This window comes from Oncorhynchus kisutch, unplaced genomic scaffold (genome assembly GCF_002021735.2).
Source record: "Oncorhynchus kisutch isolate 150728-3 unplaced genomic scaffold, Okis_V2 Okis07a-Okis12b_hom, whole genome shotgun sequence".
Lineage (NCBI taxonomy): Eukaryota > Metazoa > Chordata > Actinopteri > Salmoniformes > Salmonidae > Oncorhynchus > Oncorhynchus kisutch.
Genome location: NW_022261984.1, coordinates 12825069 through 12843783, shown reverse-complemented (window position 1 = coordinate 12843783; position 18715 = coordinate 12825069). Strand labels below are relative to the sequence as shown.

The 18715-nt window shown below is 45.5% G+C and overlaps 1 protein-coding gene and 1 long non-coding RNA gene across 3 annotated transcripts; both read left to right on the top strand.

Annotated features, from left to right (window-relative positions):
- Positions 1 to 103: 103 nt before the first annotated feature.
- On the top strand, positions 104 to 2779 carry LOC116360107 (uncharacterized). Its single transcript, XR_004206911.1, has 3 exons — positions 104 to 254; positions 1267 to 1330; positions 2728 to 2779. It is a non-coding gene; the product is annotated as an uncharacterized LOC116360107 (long non-coding RNA).
- A 37-nt stretch (positions 2780 to 2816) lies between these two features.
- On the top strand, positions 2817 to 18702 carry LOC116360105 (structural maintenance of chromosomes protein 2-like). 2 transcript variants are annotated; one of them, XM_031814713.1, is made up of 9 exons: positions 2819 to 2858; positions 3585 to 3729; positions 4173 to 4247; positions 5213 to 5332; positions 6254 to 6454; positions 7878 to 7994; positions 10707 to 10867; positions 17731 to 17878; positions 18264 to 18702. In XM_031814713.1, exons 2-9 carry the CDS (start codon positions 3673 to 3675, stop codon positions 18441 to 18443), a joined length of 1059 nt encoding a protein of 352 aa, XP_031670573.1. In that variant the 5' UTR covers positions 2819 to 2858; positions 3585 to 3672; the 3' UTR covers positions 18444 to 18702. The 2 variants fall into 2 exon arrangements, with proteins under 2 accessions (XP_031670574.1, XP_031670573.1); XM_031814714.1 differs by lacking the exons at positions 17731 to 17878; positions 18264 to 18702 and adding an exon at positions 17248 to 17380 and having other exon boundaries at positions 2817 to 2858.
- Positions 18703 to 18715: the final 13 nt, after the last annotated feature.

The following is an 18715-nucleotide window of genomic DNA, read 5'->3' as shown; positions in this document are numbered from 1 at the left end:
CCTCTCCCTCCCCTCTCCCTCCCCTCTCCCTCCTCCTCCCCTCTCCCTCCCCTCCTCCTCCCCTCTCCCTCCCCTCTCCCTCCCCTCTCCCTCCCCTCCCCTCCCCTCTCCCTCCCCTCTCCTCTCTAGGTATCGTCTGTTCAAGCAGCAGTTAGACATGAAGACAGAAGAGTTAGATATTCTCCAGGTTAAACTCCATCAGAGCTCCTTCCATAAACAACAGGAAGAACTGAAGATGTTACTGAAGACCATCGGTGAGCACACACACACACTCTCACACTCTCACTCTCACTCTCTCACTCTCTCTCTCTCACTTAAGGTGGGGACAACACTTGATCCCAAGAGTTGAACTGTCGAGCGAAAAAAATGAATGTAGTTACCTTTTATTTGTTGGTTAACGTAACAATTATTTAGTTAATAACCAAACAGTAAGATATTTGTGCCCTCCTCATGCTGAGTTTTATAGTGTCCACTCTAGCTTCCTGTAGCTAGTCTGTGTGTCGAGGACATGGGTTTTACTAGAGGTAGCTTGAAGCTGACGATTGATTGACTTGGTGATTAAACCTACAGCTGGTATTCCAGTGACAGGAAGTGGGGTGGTATTTAAACCTACAGCTGGTATTCCTGTGACAGGAAGTGGGGTGGTTGTAACTGAGATAGAGAGGAGTAGAACAAAGGCCTCAATGGTTCTTAGACTTCCTGGTATCTGGGAAATTAGGTCAGGGTCGGGGGGGTTAAGATAAGATAACTCCAGGTGCAGATTAAAACAGGATGAACCCAAAGTGGCTGATTTGGTCGTTTTTGTTTTTATAAAAACTGTTACTTTAAATAGCAGATGGTGTTGGCACTTGTTCTCTCGCCAACAGCTGGTAGGATACAGTGTGGACAGATCATCATGTCACCAGAATAAGAAGGAGCATCAAACTCATCACCTTTTCACTTTCATCATCCTGTGATGTCCATCATCATCATCGTTTATATAATCTGTAGCCTCATTAAACTGCATGTTATCCTGAGTCGTAGCGGGAGGACCAGACACCACGTCACAGCGTGACTCCATGTTGAGTTATATACGATAGTTATTATACTGTATCGATATTTACACCATTAAAGATGTTTCCACCTCCCATTTCTCACATAATTACATTTAACAAACACGGAACAGATCCCACCATGTCGAACAAACACTTTTTATCCTTCTGCATTTTAAACTTCCTGTTAATACAGTATGACTCACATTAAAGTGTGTGATGTCTCTTCTCTCAGAGGAGTGTGAGGAGACCCTGCGCAGCAGTAAGGAGGTCCAGAAGAAGGCAGATGAGAAGACAAGGTCAGATTATCCCCATTGGTCATATCTGGACCTATCAGTGGTCTCCTTTCAGGGATCACATGACTTATTATCCCAATGGGTCATATCTGGACCTATCAGTGGTCTCCTTTCAGGATCACATGACTTATTATCCCCACGGGTCATATCTAGACCTATCAGTGGACCCCCATTCAGGATCACATGGGTCATATCTACCCATTTAGCAAACCTAATTACCCCCCCCCCCCTTCCTCCCCTCCCAATTAAAACATAAACCATATTAAACTCTTTAATATATTTAAGTGCCTTGCTCAGCGGCACATCGGCTCGGGTATTTAAACCAGTGTCCTTTCGGTTACTGGCCCCATGTTCTTAACCGCTAGGCTACCTGGCGCCCTTATAAAGCCACTTAGTCATCTGTGCATAATTAGTTTTTTCCCCATATGAATGGGTCTCGGGAACCATCTGTCCTGGCTCTGTTGATATGGTGTTAAACCTCTGTCCTGGCTCTGTTGATATTGTGTTAAACCTCTCTCTGTTGATATGGTGTTAAACCTCTGTCCTGGCTCTGTTGATATTGTGTTAAACCTCTCTCTGTTGATGTGGTGTTAAACCTCTGTCCTGGCTCTGTTGATATGGTGTTAAACCTCTCTCTGTTGATATGGTGTTAAACCTCTGTCCTGGCTCTGTTGATATTGTGTTAAACCTCTGTCCTGGCTCTGTTGATGTGGTGTTAAACCTCTGTCCTAGCTCTGTTGATGTGGTGTTAAACCTCTCTCTGTTGATATGGTGTTAAACCTCTCCTCTCTCTGTTGATGTGGTGTTAAACCTCTCTCTGTTAATGTGGTGTTAAACCTCTCTCTGTTAATGTGGTGTTAAACCTCTCCTCTCTCTGTTGATGTGGTGTTAAACCTCTCCTCTCTCTGTTGATGTGGTGGTTAAACCTCTCCTCTCTGTTGATGTGGTGTTAAACCTCTCCTCTCTCTGTTGATGTGGTGTTAAACCTCTCCTCTCTCTGTTGATGTGGTGTTAAACCTCTCCTCTCTCTGTTGATGTGGTGTTAAACCTCTCCTCTCTCTGTTGATGGGTGTTAAACCTCTCCTCTCTCTGTTGATGTGGTGTTAAACCTCTCCTCTCTCTGTTGATGTGGTGTTAAACCTCTCCTCTCTCTGTTGATGTGGTGTTAAACCTCTCCTTGCTCCACCAGGTGTTGATGTGGTGGTTAAACCTCTCCTTGCTCCACCAGGTGTTGGAGTGTTAAACCTCCCTTGCTCCACCAGGTGTTGATGTGTTAAACTCTCCTTGCTCCACCAGGTGTTGATGTGTTAAACCTCTCCTTGCTCCACCAGGTGTTGATGTGTTAAACCTCTCCTTGCTCCACCAGGTGTTGATGTGTTAAACCTTCCTTGCTCCACCAGGTGTTGGAGGATAAGATGAAGAATGCGGAGGCAGAGAGGGGAGAAGAACTGAAAGCTGCCTCAACAGAAGTCAACTCTGCCTAAAACCAAGGCTGACGCGTTCAGCAATGAAACTGAAGGAGAGACAACAGGTGGAGAGACACACACACACACACACACTGAGACACACTGAGACACACACACTGAGACACACACACACACTGAGACACACACACTGAGACACACCACCCACACTAGACACACAACACTGAGACACACACACACTGAGACACACACACCCTGAGACACACACACACTGAGACACACACACACTGAGACACACACACACTGAGGACACACACACACTGAGACACACACACACTGAGACACACACACACTGAGACACACACACGAGACACACACACACCTGAGACACACACACACTGAGACACACACACACTGAGACACACACACACTGAGACACACACACACACACTGAGACACACACCTGAGACACACACACTGAGACACACACACTGAGACACACACACTGAGACACACACACTGAGACACACACAACAACACACACACAAACACACACACACTGAGACACACACACACACACTGAGACACACACACACACACTGAGACACACCACACACACACACTGAGACACACACACAAAACACACACACACACTTTAATTCTGTGACAAATGTTCCCAAAACCAAAGACACAGCACAATACCCGGGTTACATTACCCCCAGCCGTAACCCGGGTTACATTATTCAAGACCCTCCACAGTGTACAAACAAGGGGGTTGCACTTTTGACATGAGGTGTGTGTGTGCGTGTGTGTGTGTGTGTGTGTGTGTGCAGGAGGCTGAGTCCCTGGTCCTAGAGTTGGAGGAGTTGAAGAGGGAGCAGACTGGCTATGAACAACAGATCCTGGCAGTAGACGAAGCCCATGAAGACGATCCAGGAACAGATAGACAACATGTCCACCACCGTGGCAGAGAACAAGGTACCGTTTACCTCCTGGTCCAATACTGTCAAATGTCCTCCACCTCATCAGTTAGCCCGGCCCTGAGTGTCCACCTCATCAGTTAGCCCGGCCCTGAGTGTCCACCTCATCAGTTAGCCCGGCCCTGAGTGTCCACCTCATCAGTTAGCCCGGCCCTGAGTGTCCACCTCATCAGTTAGCCCGGCCCTGAGTGTCCACCTCATCAGTTAGCCCGGCCCTGAGTGTCCACCTCATCAGTTAGCCCGGCCCTGAGTGTCCACCTCATCAGTTAGCCCGGCCCTGAGTGTCCACCTCATCAGTTAGCCCGGCCCTGGTGTCTGGATTGTTGACATGAACTAGCTATATTTGTTTATATACTTTATCACTGACAACACTCTCCTTCCTCAACCTCTCTCTCCTCCCCTCTCCTTCCTCAACCCCTCTCTCCTCCCCTCTCTCTCCAGGAGTCTGTGCGTAAGGCCCAGGAGGAGTTGACTAGACAGAAAGAGGTGATCGTAGCCCAGGACAAAGAGATCAAGGTATGATCACTACATTATTGTCAGTAGTACTGGGTGTTGTTATTACCATGCTGCTCCTCAGGGTCCTACATCCATAGTATCTACCACCCAATTAAAGAGGGTCCTACATCCATAGTATCTACCACCCAATTAAAGAGGATCCTACATCCATAGTATCTACCACCCAATTAAAGAGGGTCCTACATCCATAGTATCTACCACCCAATTAAAGAGGATCCTACATCCATAGTATCTACCACCCAATTAAAGAGGGTCCTACATCCATAGTATCTACCACCCAATTAAAGAGGGTCCTACATCCATAGTATCTACCACCCATTTAAAGAGGATCCTATATCCCAAAATGAACATGTCGTGAGATTTTACCCAGACCTCAAGTGGTCTCCTGATATGGTTTAAACATTGTTATGGACTTGAAGTTAGATTTTTGAGAATAAAATTGAGAAAAATAGAGGCTCCTAGAGACGCTACAATATCAGTTGTTACGTGCATCTGTCCATGAGAGATTATTATAACCTCTGATCTAGGATCAGATCACTTTGTAAAAAATATCTCAGTTCTACCCAACTCTTATGAGCTACTTTGAAGATGTAATAACAAAGTGGGTGTGTGTGTGTGTGTGTGTGTGTGTGTGTGTGTGTGTGCGCGTGTGTGTGTGTGTGTGTGTGTGTGTTGGTGTGTGTGTGTATGTGTCTGTGTGGTGTGTGTGTGTGTGTGTGTGTGTGTGTGTGTGTGTGTGTGTGTTGGTGTGTGTGTGTATGTGTGTGTGTGGTGTGTGTGTGTGTGGTGTGTGTGGTGTGTGTGTGTGTGGTGTGTGTGTGGTGTGTGTGGTGTGTTGTGTGTGTGTGTGTGTGTGTGTGTGTGGTGTGTGTGTGGTGTGTGTGTGTGTGTGTGTGTGTGTGGTGTGTGTGGGTGTGTGTGGTGTGTGTGGTGTGTGTGTGTGTGTGTGTGTGTGTGTGTTCCAGGGTAAAAGTACAGAAGCCAACCATATGAGAGAGAGAACCAATGAGTCTCAGTTGAAGATTAAAGAGTTGGAACACAACATCAGCAAACACCGTAAAGACAGTCAGGATGCTGCTGCTAAGGTAGTTACTGATCAAACACCGTAAAGACAGTCAGGATGCTGCTGCTAAGGTAGTTACTGATCAAACACCGTAAAGACAGTCAGGATGCTGCTGCTAAGGTAGTTACTGATCAAACACCGTAAAGACAGTCAGGATGCTGCTGCTAAGGTAGTTACTGATCAAACACCGTAAAGACAGTCAGGATGCTGCTGCTAAGGTAGTTACTGATCAAACACCGTAAAGACAGTCAGGATGCTGCTGCTAAGGTAGTTACTGATCAAACACCGTAAAGACAGTCAGGATGCTGCTGCTAAGGTAGTTACTGATCAAACACCGTAAAGACGTCAGTTACTGATCAACTCTGCTTTCTAATCTCCATTTGATCTGTCGTCTCATCTCTTTATGTTGTTCATATTCTGTCTGTTTCCAGATCGATCTGTTCGTCTCTTCAGAAGAGACTAAATCACAGCACTAGATGTTCCTTCTGCTAGAGGACCGTGAGAGTTCCGCTAGCCAGACTAACATCTCTTTTCTCTCTCTCTCTCTCTCTCTCTCTCGCTCTCTCTCTCTCTCTCTCTCATATCTCCGCTCTCTCTATCCATCCCTCTGTCTCATATCTCCGCTCTCTCTATCCATCCCTGTCTCATATCTCCGCTCTCTCTATCCATCCCTCTGTCTCATATCTCCGCTCTCTCTATCCATCCCTCTGTCTCATATCTCCGCTCTCTCTATCCATGCCTCTGTCTCATATCTCCGCTCTCTCTATCCATCCCTCTGTCTATCCATCTCTCTCTGTCCTCTATCCATCCCTCTCTCTATCCATCTCTCTCTGTCCTCTATCCATCTCTCTCCCTATCCATCTCTCTCCCTGTCCTCTATCCATCCCTCATCTCCGCTCTCTCTATCCATCTCTCCCTATCCTCTATCCATCCCTCTCTCCAGGTGTCTCGTATGTTAGAGGAACACGAGTGGATCAGTCAGGAGAGAGGCCTGTTCGGCCAGCCCAACACGGGATACGACTTCAAGGTCAACAACCCTAAAGAGGCGGGCCAGAGGCTGAGGAAGCTGGAAGAGTCCAAGACACGACTGGAGAGATCTGTCAACAAGAGAGCCATGAACATGTTGAGTCAGGCTGAGGAGAGGGTGAGTTTGGGGAGTTGTGTGTTTTACATGTTGAGTCAGGCTGAGGAGAGGGGGAGTTTGGGGAGGTGTGTGTTTTACATGTTGAGTCAGGCTGAGGAGAGGGGGAGTTTAGGGAGGTGTGTGTTTTACATGTTGAGTCAGGCTGAGGAGAGGGTGAGTTTGGGGAGTTGTGTGTTTCACATGTTGAGTCAGGCTGAGGAGAGGGGGAGTTTGGGGAGGTGTGTGTTTTACATGTTGAGTCAGGCTGAGGAGAGGGTGAGTTTGGGGAGGTGTATGTTTCCTTTGGACCTTGTTGAGTCAGGCTGAGGAGAGGGTGAGTTTAGGGAGGTGTGTGTTTCACATGTTGAGTCAGGCTGAGGAGAGGGGGAGTTTGGGGAGGTGTGTGTTTTACATGTTGAGTCAGGCTGAGGAGAGGGGGAGTTTGGGGAGGTGTGTGTTTTACATGTTGAGTCAGGCTGAGGAGAGGGTGAGTTTGGGGAGGTGTGTGTTTCACATGTTGAGTCAGGCTGAGGAGAGGGGGAGTTTGGGGAGGTGTGTGTTTTACATGTTGAGTCAGGCTGAGGAGAGGGGGAGTTTGGGGAGGTGTGTGTTTTACATGTTGAGTCAGGCTGAGGAGAGGGTGAGTTTGGGGAGGTGTGTGTTTCACATGTTGAGTCAGGCTGAGGAGAGGGGGAGTTTGGGGAGGTGTGTGTTTCACATGTTGAGTCAGGCTGAGGAGAGGGTGAGTTTGGGGAGGTGTGTGTTTAACATGTTGAGTCAGGCTGAGGAGAGGGTGAGTTTGGGGAGGTGTGTGTTTCACATGTTGAGTCAGGCTGAGGAGAGGGGGAGTTTGGGGAGGTGTGTGTTTTACATGTTGAGTCAGGCTGAGGAGAGGGTGAGTTTGGGGAGGTGTTTCCTTTGGACCTTGTTGAGTCAGGCTGAGGAGAGGGGGAGTTTGGGGAGGTGTGTGTTTCACATGTTGAGTCAGGCTGAGGAGAGGGGGAGTTTGGGGAGGTGTGTGTTTCACATGTTGAGTCAGGCTGAGGAGAGGGTGAGTTTGGGGAGGTGTGTGTTTCACATGTTGAGTCAGGCTGAGGAGAGGGTGAGTTTGGGGAGGTGTGTGTTTCACATGTTGAGTCAGGCTGAGGAGAGGGTGAGTTTGGGGAGGTGTTTCCTTTGGACCTTGTTGAGTCAGGCTGAGGAGAGGGTGAGTTTGGGGAGGTGTGTGTTTCACATGTTGAGTCAGGCTGAGGAGAGGGTGAGTTTGGGGAGGTGTGTGTGTGTGTGTGTTTCCTTTGGACCTTATATCAAATCTATTTGGTTTCCTCCTTCCCCTCTTGGGCCCTTCTCGAGGTTCTGGCAGGTCTCAATAGGTAATGGTAGCTTTGATATGATTGGAGGAGAGTTGAGAACGTGACCCGTGACCCTGTTTTTGCCCCGTCAGTATAATGACCTGATGAAGAAGAAGAGGATCGTAGAGAATGACAAGTCTAAGATCCTCCAGACCATAGAGGAGCTGGACCAGAAGAAGAAGGAGGCCCTCAACATCGCCTGGCAGAAGGTCTGTCTGTCTGTCTGTCTCTCTGTCTGGTAGAAGGTCTGTCTGTCTGTCTGTCTCTCTGTCTCTCTGTCTGGTAGAAGGTATGTCTGTCTGTCTGGTAGAAGGTCTGTCTGTCTGTCTCTGTCTGGTAGAAGGTCTGTCTGCCTGTCTGTCTGGTAGAAGGTCTGTCTGTGTCTGTCTGTCTCTGATGTCTCTGCCTGGCAGAAGGTCTGTCTGTCTGTCTGTGTCTGCCTGGCAGAAGGTCTGTCTGTGTCTGATGGGTCTGCCTGGCAGAAGGTCTGTCTGTGTCTGTCTGTCTGTCTCTGATGTCTCTGATGGTCTGCCTGGCAGAAGATCTGTCTGATGGGTCTGCCTGGCAGAAGGTCTGTCTGTCTGATGGGTCTGCCTGGCAGAAGGTCTGTCTGTGTCTGATGGGTCTGCCTGGCAGAAGGTCTGTCTGTGTCTGATGTGTCTGCCTGGCAGAAGGTCTGTCTGTGTCTGATGTGTCTGCCTGGCAGAAGGTCTGTCTGTGTCTGATGTGTCTGCCTGGCAGAAGGTCTGTCTGTGTCTGCCTGGCAGAAGGTCTGTCTGTGTCTGATGTTTCTGCCTGGCAGAAGGTCTGTCTGTCTCTGATGTGTCTGCCTGGCAGAAGGTCTGTCTGTCTCTGATGTGTCTGCCTGGCAGAAGGTCTGTCTCTGATGTGTCTGCCTGGCAGAAGGTCTGTCTGTCTCTGATGTGTCTGCCTGGCAGAAGATCTGTCTGTCTCTGATGTGTCTGCCTGGCAGACGGTCTGTCTGTCTCTGTGTCTGCCTGGCAGAAGGTCTGTCTGTGTCTGATGTCTGCCTGGCAGAAGGTCTGTCTGTCTCTGTGTCTGCCTGGCAGACGGTCTGTCTGTCTCTGTGTCTGCCTGGCAGACGGTCTGTCTGTCTCTGTGTCTGCCTGGCAGAAGGTCTGTCTGTGTCTGATGTCTGCCTGGCAGAAGGTCTGTCTGTCTCTGATGTGTCTGCCTGGCAGACGGTCTGTCTGTCTCTGTGTCTGCCTGGCAGAAGGTCTGTCTGTCTCTGATGTGTCTGCCTGGCAGACGGTCTGTCTGTCTCTGTGTCTGCCTGGCAGAAGGTCTGTCTGTGTCTGATGTGTCTGCCTGGCAGAAGGTCTGTCTGTCTCTGATGTGTCTGCCTGGCAGAAGGTCTGTCTGTCTCTGATGTCTGCCTGGCAGAAGGTCTGTCTGTGTCTGATGTCTGCCTGGCAGAAGGTCTGTCTGTGTCTGATGTCTGCCTGGCAGAAGGTCTGTCTGTGTCTGATGTCTGCCTGGCAGAAGGTCTGTCTGTGTCTGATGTCTGCCTGGGTCTGATGTCTGCCTGGCAGAAGGTCTGTCTGTGTCTGATGTGTCTGCCTGGCAGAAGGTCTGTCTGTGTCTGATGTCTGCCTGGCAGAAGGTCTGTCTGTGTCTGATGTCTGCCTGGCAGAAGGTCTGTCTGTGTCTGATGTGTCTGCCTGGCAGAAGGTCTGTCTGTCTCTGTGTCTGCCTGGCAGACGGTCTGTCTGTGTCTGATGTGTCTGCCTGGCAGAAGGTCTGTCTGTGTCTGATGTGTCTGCCTGGCAGAAGGTCTGTCTGTGTCTGATGTGTCTGCCTGGCAGAAGGTCTGTCTGTGTCTGATGTCTGCCTGGCAGAAGGTCTGTCTGTGTCTGATGTCTGCCTGGCAGAAGGTCTGTCTGTGTCTGATGTCTGCCTGGCAGAAGGTCTGTCTGTGTCTGTCTGTCTCTGATGTGTCTGATGTGTCTGCCTGGCAGAAGGTCTGTCTGTGTCTGATGTCTGCCTGGCAGAAGGTCTGTCTGTGTCTGATGTCTGCCTGGCAGAAGGTCTGTCTGTGTCTGATGTCTGCCTGGCAGAAGGTCTGTCTGTGTCTGATGTCTGCCTGGCAGAAGGTCTGTCTGTGTCTGATGTCTGCCTGGCAGAAGGTCTGTCTGTGTCTGATGTCTGCCTGGCAGAAGGTCTGTCTGTGTCTGATGTCTGCCTGGCAGAAGGTCTGTCTGTGTCTGATGTCTGCCTGGCAGAAGGTCTGTCTGTGTCTGTGTCTGCCTGGCAGAAGGTCTGTCTGTGTCTGTGTCTGCCTGGCAGAAGGTCTGTCTGTGTCTGATGTCTGCCTGGCAGAAGGTCTGTCTGTGTCTGATGTCTGCCTGGCAGAAGGTCTGTCTCTGTGTGTCTGTCTCTGTGTGTCTGTCTCTGTCTGTCTGTGTGTCTGTCTGTCTGTCTCTGTGTTTGATAAATGTCTTAATGATACAGGACCATTTTGATGTGAAAACAAGTTGTGGTAAAAAGACACGACTGTTAGTGACATCACCAGACTGTGTTGGTGACATCACCAGACTGTGTTGGTGACATCACCAGACTGTGTTGGTGACATCACCAGACTGTGTTGGTGACATCACCAGACTGTGTTGGTGACGTCACCAGACTGTGTTGGTGACATCACCAGACTGTGTTGGTGACGTCACCAGACTGTGTTGGTGACGTCACCAGACTGTCAGTCCTCTGAGACAAAGACATTATTTCATCACCAGACTGTTTGTCCTCTGAGACAAAGTCTAGACATTATTTCTAGAAGCTAACGGGAGCGAAGTATACAGGTCTCTGGCAAAGTGACTCATCAAACTTTTCGGTCTCCTGTCTCTGTCTCCTGTCTCCGTCTCCTCTTGTTGTCCTGTCTCTGTCTCCTCTCTGTGTGTCTCCAGGTGAATAAAGACTTTGGCAGTATCTTCTCCACCCTGCTGCCGGGGGCTGATGCCCGTCTGGCCCCTCCTGAGGGCTGCGGGGCCTTAGAGGGCCTGGAGTTCAAGGTGGCTCTGGGAAACACGTGGAAGGAGAACCTCACTGAACTCAGCGGAGGACAGAGGTACGGGGAGATCAATTGAATCATTAACTGATTGGTTATTGATACATACAGTGTGTGTGTTAGACTTGTGCTACTAATTTCTAGTTTCCTCACCTCTGCAAACACAATGGCCGTTTACCCAGATCAGCTCTGGGGGGAAAAAATCTGATATGATTTGGCCAAAACATCAATTGGTGTGAAAAATATCAGAATTGTCCTGCCTGTGTACGCGCAGCCAGAAGGTGTCAAAGGTCAGATGATGGATTAAGACAGCTCTTTTTTGATTGGCTAGTGATCAGTAACACTAGCTGTGATTCTATTGAAGTGGACTCCGGTGAACAGAATGGTCCTCTTTGGCCGAACGCGCGTGTAACTGTGTGTTGGACAGTGTTATAGTAACTGTGTATTGGACAGTGTTATAGTAACTGTGTGTATTGGACAGTGTTATAGTAACTGTGTATTGGACAGTGTTATAGTAACTGTGTATTGGACAGTGTTATAGTAACTGTGTGTATTGGACAGTGTTATAGTAACTGTGTGTATTGGACAGTGTTATAGTAACTGTGTGTATTGGACAGTGTTATAGTAACTGTGTATATTGGACAGTGTTATAGTAGCGTGTAACTGTGTGTATTGGACAGTGTTATAGTAGCGTGTGTATTGGACAGTGTTATAGTAACTGTGTATTGGACAGTGTTATAGTAACTGTGTATTGGACAGTGTTATAGTAACTGTGTGTATTGGACAGTGTTATAGTAACTGTGTGTTGGACAGTGTTATAGTAACTGTGTATTGGACAGTGTTATAGTAACTGTGTGTTGGACAGTGTTATAGTAACTGTGTGTATTGGACAGTGTTATAGTAACTGTGTGTATTGGACAGTGTTATAGTAACTGTGTATTGGACAGTGTTATAGTAGCTGTGTGTATTGGACCGTGTTATAGTAGCGTGTGTATTGGACAGTGTTATAGTAGCTGTGTGTATTGGACAGTGTTATAGTAACTGTGTGTATTGGACAGTGTTATAGTAACTGTGTATTGGACAGTGTTATAGTAACTGTGTGTATTGGACAGTGTTATAGTAGCTGTGTGTATTGGACAGTGTTATAGTAACTGTGTGTATTGGACAGTGTTATAGTAGTGTGTGTAACTGTGTGTATTGGACAGTGTTATAGTAACTGTGTGTATTGGACAGTGTTATAGTAACTGTGTGTATTGGACAGTGTTATAGTAACTGTGTGTATTGGACAGTGTTATAGTAACTGTGTGTATTGGACAGTGTTATAGTAGCGTGTGTAACTGTGTGTATTGGACAGTGTTATAGTAACTGTGTGTATTGGACAGTGTTATAGTAGCTGTGTGTATTGGACAGTGTTATAGTAGCGTGTGTAACTGTGTGTATTGGACAGTGTTATAGTAACTGTGTGTATTGGACAGTGTTATAGTAACTGTGTGTATTGGACAGTGTTATAGTAACTGTGTATTGGACAGTGTTATAGTAGTGTGTGTAACTGTGTGTATTGGACAGTGTTATAGTAACTGTGTGTATTGGACAGTGTTATAGTAGCGTGTAACTGTGTGTATTGGACAGTGTTATAGTAGTGTGTGTAACTGTGTGTATTGGACAGTGTTATAGTAACTGTGTGTATTGGACAGTGTTATAGTAGCGTGTAACTGTGTGTATTGGACAGTGTTATAGTAGTGTGTGTAACTGTGTGTATTGGACAGTGTTATAGTAACTGTGTGTATTGGACAGTGTTATAGTAGTGTGTGTAACTGTGTGTATTGGACAGTGTTATAGTAACTGTGTGTATTGGACAGTGTTATAGTAGCGTGTAACTGTGTGTATTGGACAGTGTTATAGTAGTGTGTGTATTGGACAGTGTTATAGTAACTGTGTGTATTGGACAGTGTTATAGTAACTGTGTGTATTGGACAGTGTTATAGTAGCGTGTAACTGTGTGTATTGGACAGTGTTATAGTAGCTGTGTGTATTGGACAGTGTTATAGTAACTGTGTGTATTGGACAGTGTTATAGTAGCGTGTAACTGTGTGTATTGGACAGTGTTATAGTAACTGTGTGTTGGACAGTGTTATAGTAACTGTGTATTGGACAGTGTTATAGTAGCGTGTGTATTGGACAGTGTTATAGTAGCTGTGTGTATTGGACAGTGTTATAGTAACTGTGTGTATTGGACAGTGTTATAGTAACTGTGTGTATTGGACAGTGTTATAGTAGCGTGTAACTGTGTATTGGACAGTGTTATAGTAGCGTGTAACTGTGTGTATTGGACAGTGTTATAGTAGCGTGTGTATTGGACAGTGTTATAGTAGCTGTGTGTATTGGACAGTGTTATAGTAACTGTGTGTATTGGACAGTGTTATAGTAGCGTGTAACTGTGTGTATTGGACAGTGTTATAGTAACTGTGTGTATTGGACAGTGTTATAGTAACTGTGTGTATTGGACAGTGTTATAGTAGCGTGTAACTGTGTGTATTGGACAGTGTTATAGTAACTGTGTGTTGGACAGTTATAGTAACTGTGTGTATTGGACAGTGTTATAGTAGCGTGTGTATTGGACAGTGTTATAGTAGCTGTGTGTATTGGACAGTGTTATAGTAACTGTGTGTATTGGACAGTGTTATAGTAACTGTGTGTTGGACAGTGTTATAGTAACTGTGTGTATTGGACAGTGTTATAGTAGCGTGTAACTGTGTGTATTGGACAGTGTTATAGTAGCGTGTAACTGTGTGTATTGGACAGTGTTATAGTAGCGTGTAACTGTGTGTGTTGGACAGTGTTATAGTAACTGTGTGTATTGGACAGTGTTATAGTAACTGTGTGTATTGGACAGTGTTATAGTAACTGTGTGTATTGGACAGTGTTATAGTAACTGTGTGTATTGGACAGTGTTATAGTAACTGTGTGTATTGGACAGTGTTATAGTAGCGTGTAACTGTGTATTGGACAGTGTTATAGTAACTGTGTGTATTGGACAGTGTTATAGTAACTGTGTATTGGACAGTGTTATAGTAGTGTGTGTAACTGTGTGTATTGGACAGTGTTATAGTAACTGTGTGTATTGGACAGTGTTATAGTAGCGTGTAACTGTGTGTATTGGACAGTGTTATAGTAGTGTGTGTAACTGTGTGTATTGGACAGTGTTATAGTAACTGTGTGTATTGGACAGTGTTATAGTAACTGTGTGTATTGGACAGTGTTATAGTAGCGTGTAACTGTGTGTATTGGACAGTGTTATAGTAGTGTGTGTAACTGTGTGTATTGGACAGTGTTATAGTAACTGTGTGTATTGGACAGTGTTATAGTAGTGTGTGTAACTGTGTGTATTGGACAGTGTTATAGTAACTGTGTGTATTGGACAGTGTTATAGTAGCGTGTAACTGTGTGTATTGGACAGTGTTATAGTAGTGTGTGTATTGGACAGTGTTATAGTAACTGTGTGTATTGGACAGTGTTATAGTAACTGTGTGTATTGGACAGTGTTATAGTAGCGTGTAACTGTGTGTATTGGACAGTGTTATAGTAGCTGTGTGTATTGGACAGTGTTATAGTAACTGTGTGTATTGGACAGTGTTATAGTAGCGTGTAACTGTGTGTATTGGACAGTGTTATAGTAACTGTGTGTTGGACAGTGTTATAGTAACTGTGTATTGGACAGTGTTATAGTAGCGTGTGTATTGGACAGTGTTATAGTAACTGTGTGTATTGGACAGTGTTATAGTAACTGTGTGTATTGGACAGTGTTATAGTAGCGTGTAACTGTGTATTGGACAGTGTTATAGTAGCGTGTAACTGTGTGTATTGGACAGTGTTATAGTAGCGTGTAACTGTGTGTATTGGACAGTGTTATAGTAACTGTGTGTTGGACAGTGTTATAGTAACTGTGTGTATTGGACAGTGTTATAGTAGCGTGTAACTGTGTATTGGACAGTGTTATAGTAGCGTGTAACTGTGTGTATTGGACAGTGTTATAGTAGCGTGTGTATTGGACAGTGTTATAGTAGCTGTGTGTATTGGACAGTGTTATAGTAACTGTGTGTATTGGACAGTGTTATAGTAACTGTGTGTATTGGACAGTGTTATAGTAGCGTGTAACTGTGTATTGGACAGTGTTATAGTAGCGTGTAACTGTGTGTATTGGACAGTGTTATAGTAACTGTGTGTATTGGACAGTGTTATAGTAACTGTGTGTATTGGACAGTGTTATAGTAGCGTGTGTATTGGACAGTGTTATAGTAACTGTGTATTGGACAGTGTTATAGTAACTGTGTGTATTGGACAGTGTTATAGTAACTGTGTATTGGACAGTGTTATAGTAACTGTGTGTATTGGACAGTGTTATAGTAACTGTGTGTATTGGACAGTGTTATAGTAACTGTGTGTATTGGACAGTGTTAAAGTAACTGTGTGTATTGGACAGTGTTATAGTAACTGTGTGTATTGGACAGTGTTATAGTAACTGTGTGTATTGGACAGTGTTATAGTAACTGTGTGTATTGGACAGTGTTATAGTAGCGTGTAACTGTGTATTGGACAGTGTTATAGTAGCGTGTAACTGTGTGTATTGGACAGTGTTATAGTAACTGTGTGTATTGGACAGTGTTATAGTAACTGTGTGTATTGGACAGTGTTATAGTAGCGTGTGTATTGGACAGTGTTATAGTAACTGTGTGTGTTGGACAGTGTTATAGTAACTGTGTGTATTGGACAGTGTTATAGTAGCTGTGTGTATTGGACAGTGTTATAGTAACTGTGTATTGGACAGTGTTATAGTAGCGTGTGTAACTGTGTGTATTGGACAGTGTTATAGTAGCGTGTAACTGTGTGTGTTGGACAGTTATAGTAGCTGTGTATTGGACAGTGTTATAGTAGCGTGTGTATTGGACAGTGTTATAGTAACTGTGTGTATTGGACAGTGTTATAGTAGCGTGTGTGTTGGACAGTGTTATAGTAGCTGTGTGTATTGGACAGTGTTATAGTAACTGTGTGTATTGGACAGTGTTATAGTAGCGTGTGTGTTGGACAGTGTTATAGTAGCTGTGTGTATTGGACAGTGTTATAGTAACTGTGTGTATTGGACAGTGTTATAGTAGCGTGTGTGTTGGACAGTGTTATAGTAGCTGTGTGTATTGGACAGTGTTATAGTAGCGTGTAACTGTGTGTATTGGACAGTGTTATAGTAACTGTGTGTATTGGACAGTGTTATAGTAGCGTGTGTATTGGACAGTGTTATAGTAACTGTGTGTATTGGACAGTGTTATAGTAACTGTCTGTATTGGACAGTGTTATAGTAGCGTGTAACTGTGTGTATTGGACAGTGTTATAGTAACTGTGTGTATTGGACAGTGTTATAGTAACTGTGTGTATTGGACAGTGTTATAGTAGCGTGTAACTGTGTGTATTGGACAGTGTTATAGTAGCGCGTGTAACTGTGTGTATTGGACAGTGTTATAGTAGCGTGTAACTGTGTGTATTGGACAGTGTTTATAGTAGCGTGTAACTGTGTGTATTGGACAGTGTTATAGTAGCGTGTGTATTGGACAGTGTTATAGTAGCGTGTGTATTGGACAGTGTTATAGTAACTGTGTGTTGGACAGTGTTATAGTAGCGTGTGTATTGGACAGTGTTATAGTAACTGTGTATATTGGACAGTGTTATAGTAACTGTGTATATTGGACAGTGTTATAGTAACTGTGTGTATTGGACAGTGTTATAGTAACTGTGTGTATTGGACAGTGTTATAGTAGCGTGTGTATTGGACAGTGTTATAGTAACTGTGTATTGGACAGTGTTATAGTAACTGTGTGTATTGGACAGTGTTATAGTAACTGTGTGTATTGGACAGTGTTATAGTAACTGTGTGTATTGGACAGTGTTATAGTAACTGTGTGTATTGGACAGTGTTATAGTAGCTGTGTGTATTGGACAGTGTAATAGTAACTGTGTGTATTGGACAGTGTTATAGTAGCTGTGTGTATTGGACAGTGTTATAGTAACTGTGTGTATTGGACAGTGTTATAGTAACTGTGTGTATTGGACAGTGTTATAGTAACTGTGTGTATTGGACAGTGTTATAGTAACTGTGTATTGGACAGTGTTATAGTAACTGTGTATTGGACAGTGTTATAGTAACTGTGTGTATTGGACAGTGTTATAGTAGCTGTGTGTATTGGACAGTGTTATAGTAACTGTGTGTATTGGACAGTGTTATAGTAACTGTGTGTATTGGACAGTGTTATAGTAGCGTGTGTAACAGTGTATTGGACAGTGTTATAGTAGCGCGTGTAACTGTGTATTGTTTTAAACCTGTGTGTTCCAGGTCTCTGGTAGCCTTGTCTCTGATCCTGGCCATGTTGCTGTTTTAAACCTGTGTGTTCCAGGTCTCTGGTAGCCTTGTCTCTGATCCTGGCCATGTTGCTGTTTAAACCTGTGTGTTCCAGGTCTCTGATCCTGGCCATGTTGCTGTTTTTAAACCTGTGTGTTCCAGGTCTCTGGTAGCCTTGTCTCTGATCCTGGCCATGTTGCTGTTTAAACCTGTGTGTTCCAGGTCTCTGGTAGCCTTGTCTCTGATCCTGGCCATGTTGCTGTTTAAACCTGTGTGTTCCAGGTCTCTGATCCTGGCCATGTTGCTGTTTTTAAACCTGTGTTCCAGGTCTCTGGTAGCCTTGTCTCTGATCCTGGCCATGTTGCTGTTTTAAACCTGTGTGTTCCAGGTCTCTGGTAGCCTTGTCTCTGATCCTGGCCATGTTGCTGTTTAAACCTGTGTTCCAGGTCTCTGGTAGCCTTGTCTCTGATCCTATTTAAACCTGTGTTCCAGGTCTCTGGTAGCCTTGTCTCTGATCCTATTTAAACCTGTGTTCCAGGTCTCTGGTAGCCTTGTCTCTGATCCTGGCCATGTTGCTGTTTAAACCTGCTCCCATCTACATCTTGGACGAAGTGGATGCTGCCCTGGACCTCTCACACACACAGAACATAGGACAGATGTTGAGGACACACTTCACACACTCCCAGGTAACGCACCTGTCCTACACACACTGGGGGCGGCAGGGTAGCCTAGTGGTTAGAGTGTAGAGGTGGCAGGGTAGCCCAGTGGTTAGAGTGTAGAGGAGGTAGCCTAGTGGTTAGAGTGTAGAGGAGGTAGGGTAGCCTAGTGGTTAGAGTGTAGAGGAGGTAGGGTAGCCCAGTGGTTAGTGTAGAGGCGGCAGGGTAGCCTAGTGGTTAGAGGAGGTAACACACCGGTCCTACACACACTGGGGGTGGTAGTAGCCTAGTAACCGTAAAGGTTGCAAGATTTTACCTTGTCAGCACGGGGGATACACACTGGTCGTTCTGCCCCTGAAACTGACTTGCCTAATAAAATATGTTAACAGAACCCACTTTTGTTTCTCCTCTGTAGTTTGTGGTGGTCTCTCTGAAGGATGGCATGTTTACCAACGCCAACGTTCTGTTCAAGACCAAGTTTGTAGACGGGGTGTCTGCCGTGTCCCGTACCACCCAGGCCCAACCAGACCAGAACAGGGGGCCGCGGAAAGGCACGTCTCATCGGCCGCAGGCACAAAAAAGAATCGCTAACTAGTTCATGTCTGTAGCTAGCTAGAGAGGCTAACTGATGTTTCTACGCGTCTTGTTTGTCCTTATGTACGTTAAGGTCTTCACTAAAAGGCCTTTCTACAATGATTTACTTGTCCATCCAACGAGCCGTCTGGCTTAACATAACCTGCATATAGCAATTCTTCTGTCCTTGTATACAGATGTTTGTGTGTCTGAAACATACTGGTTCTACACCATGAATATTATGTCTTGTTGCTTAAAATAAAAGCCGTTTTCACAAACAGTCTGGCGTTGTTT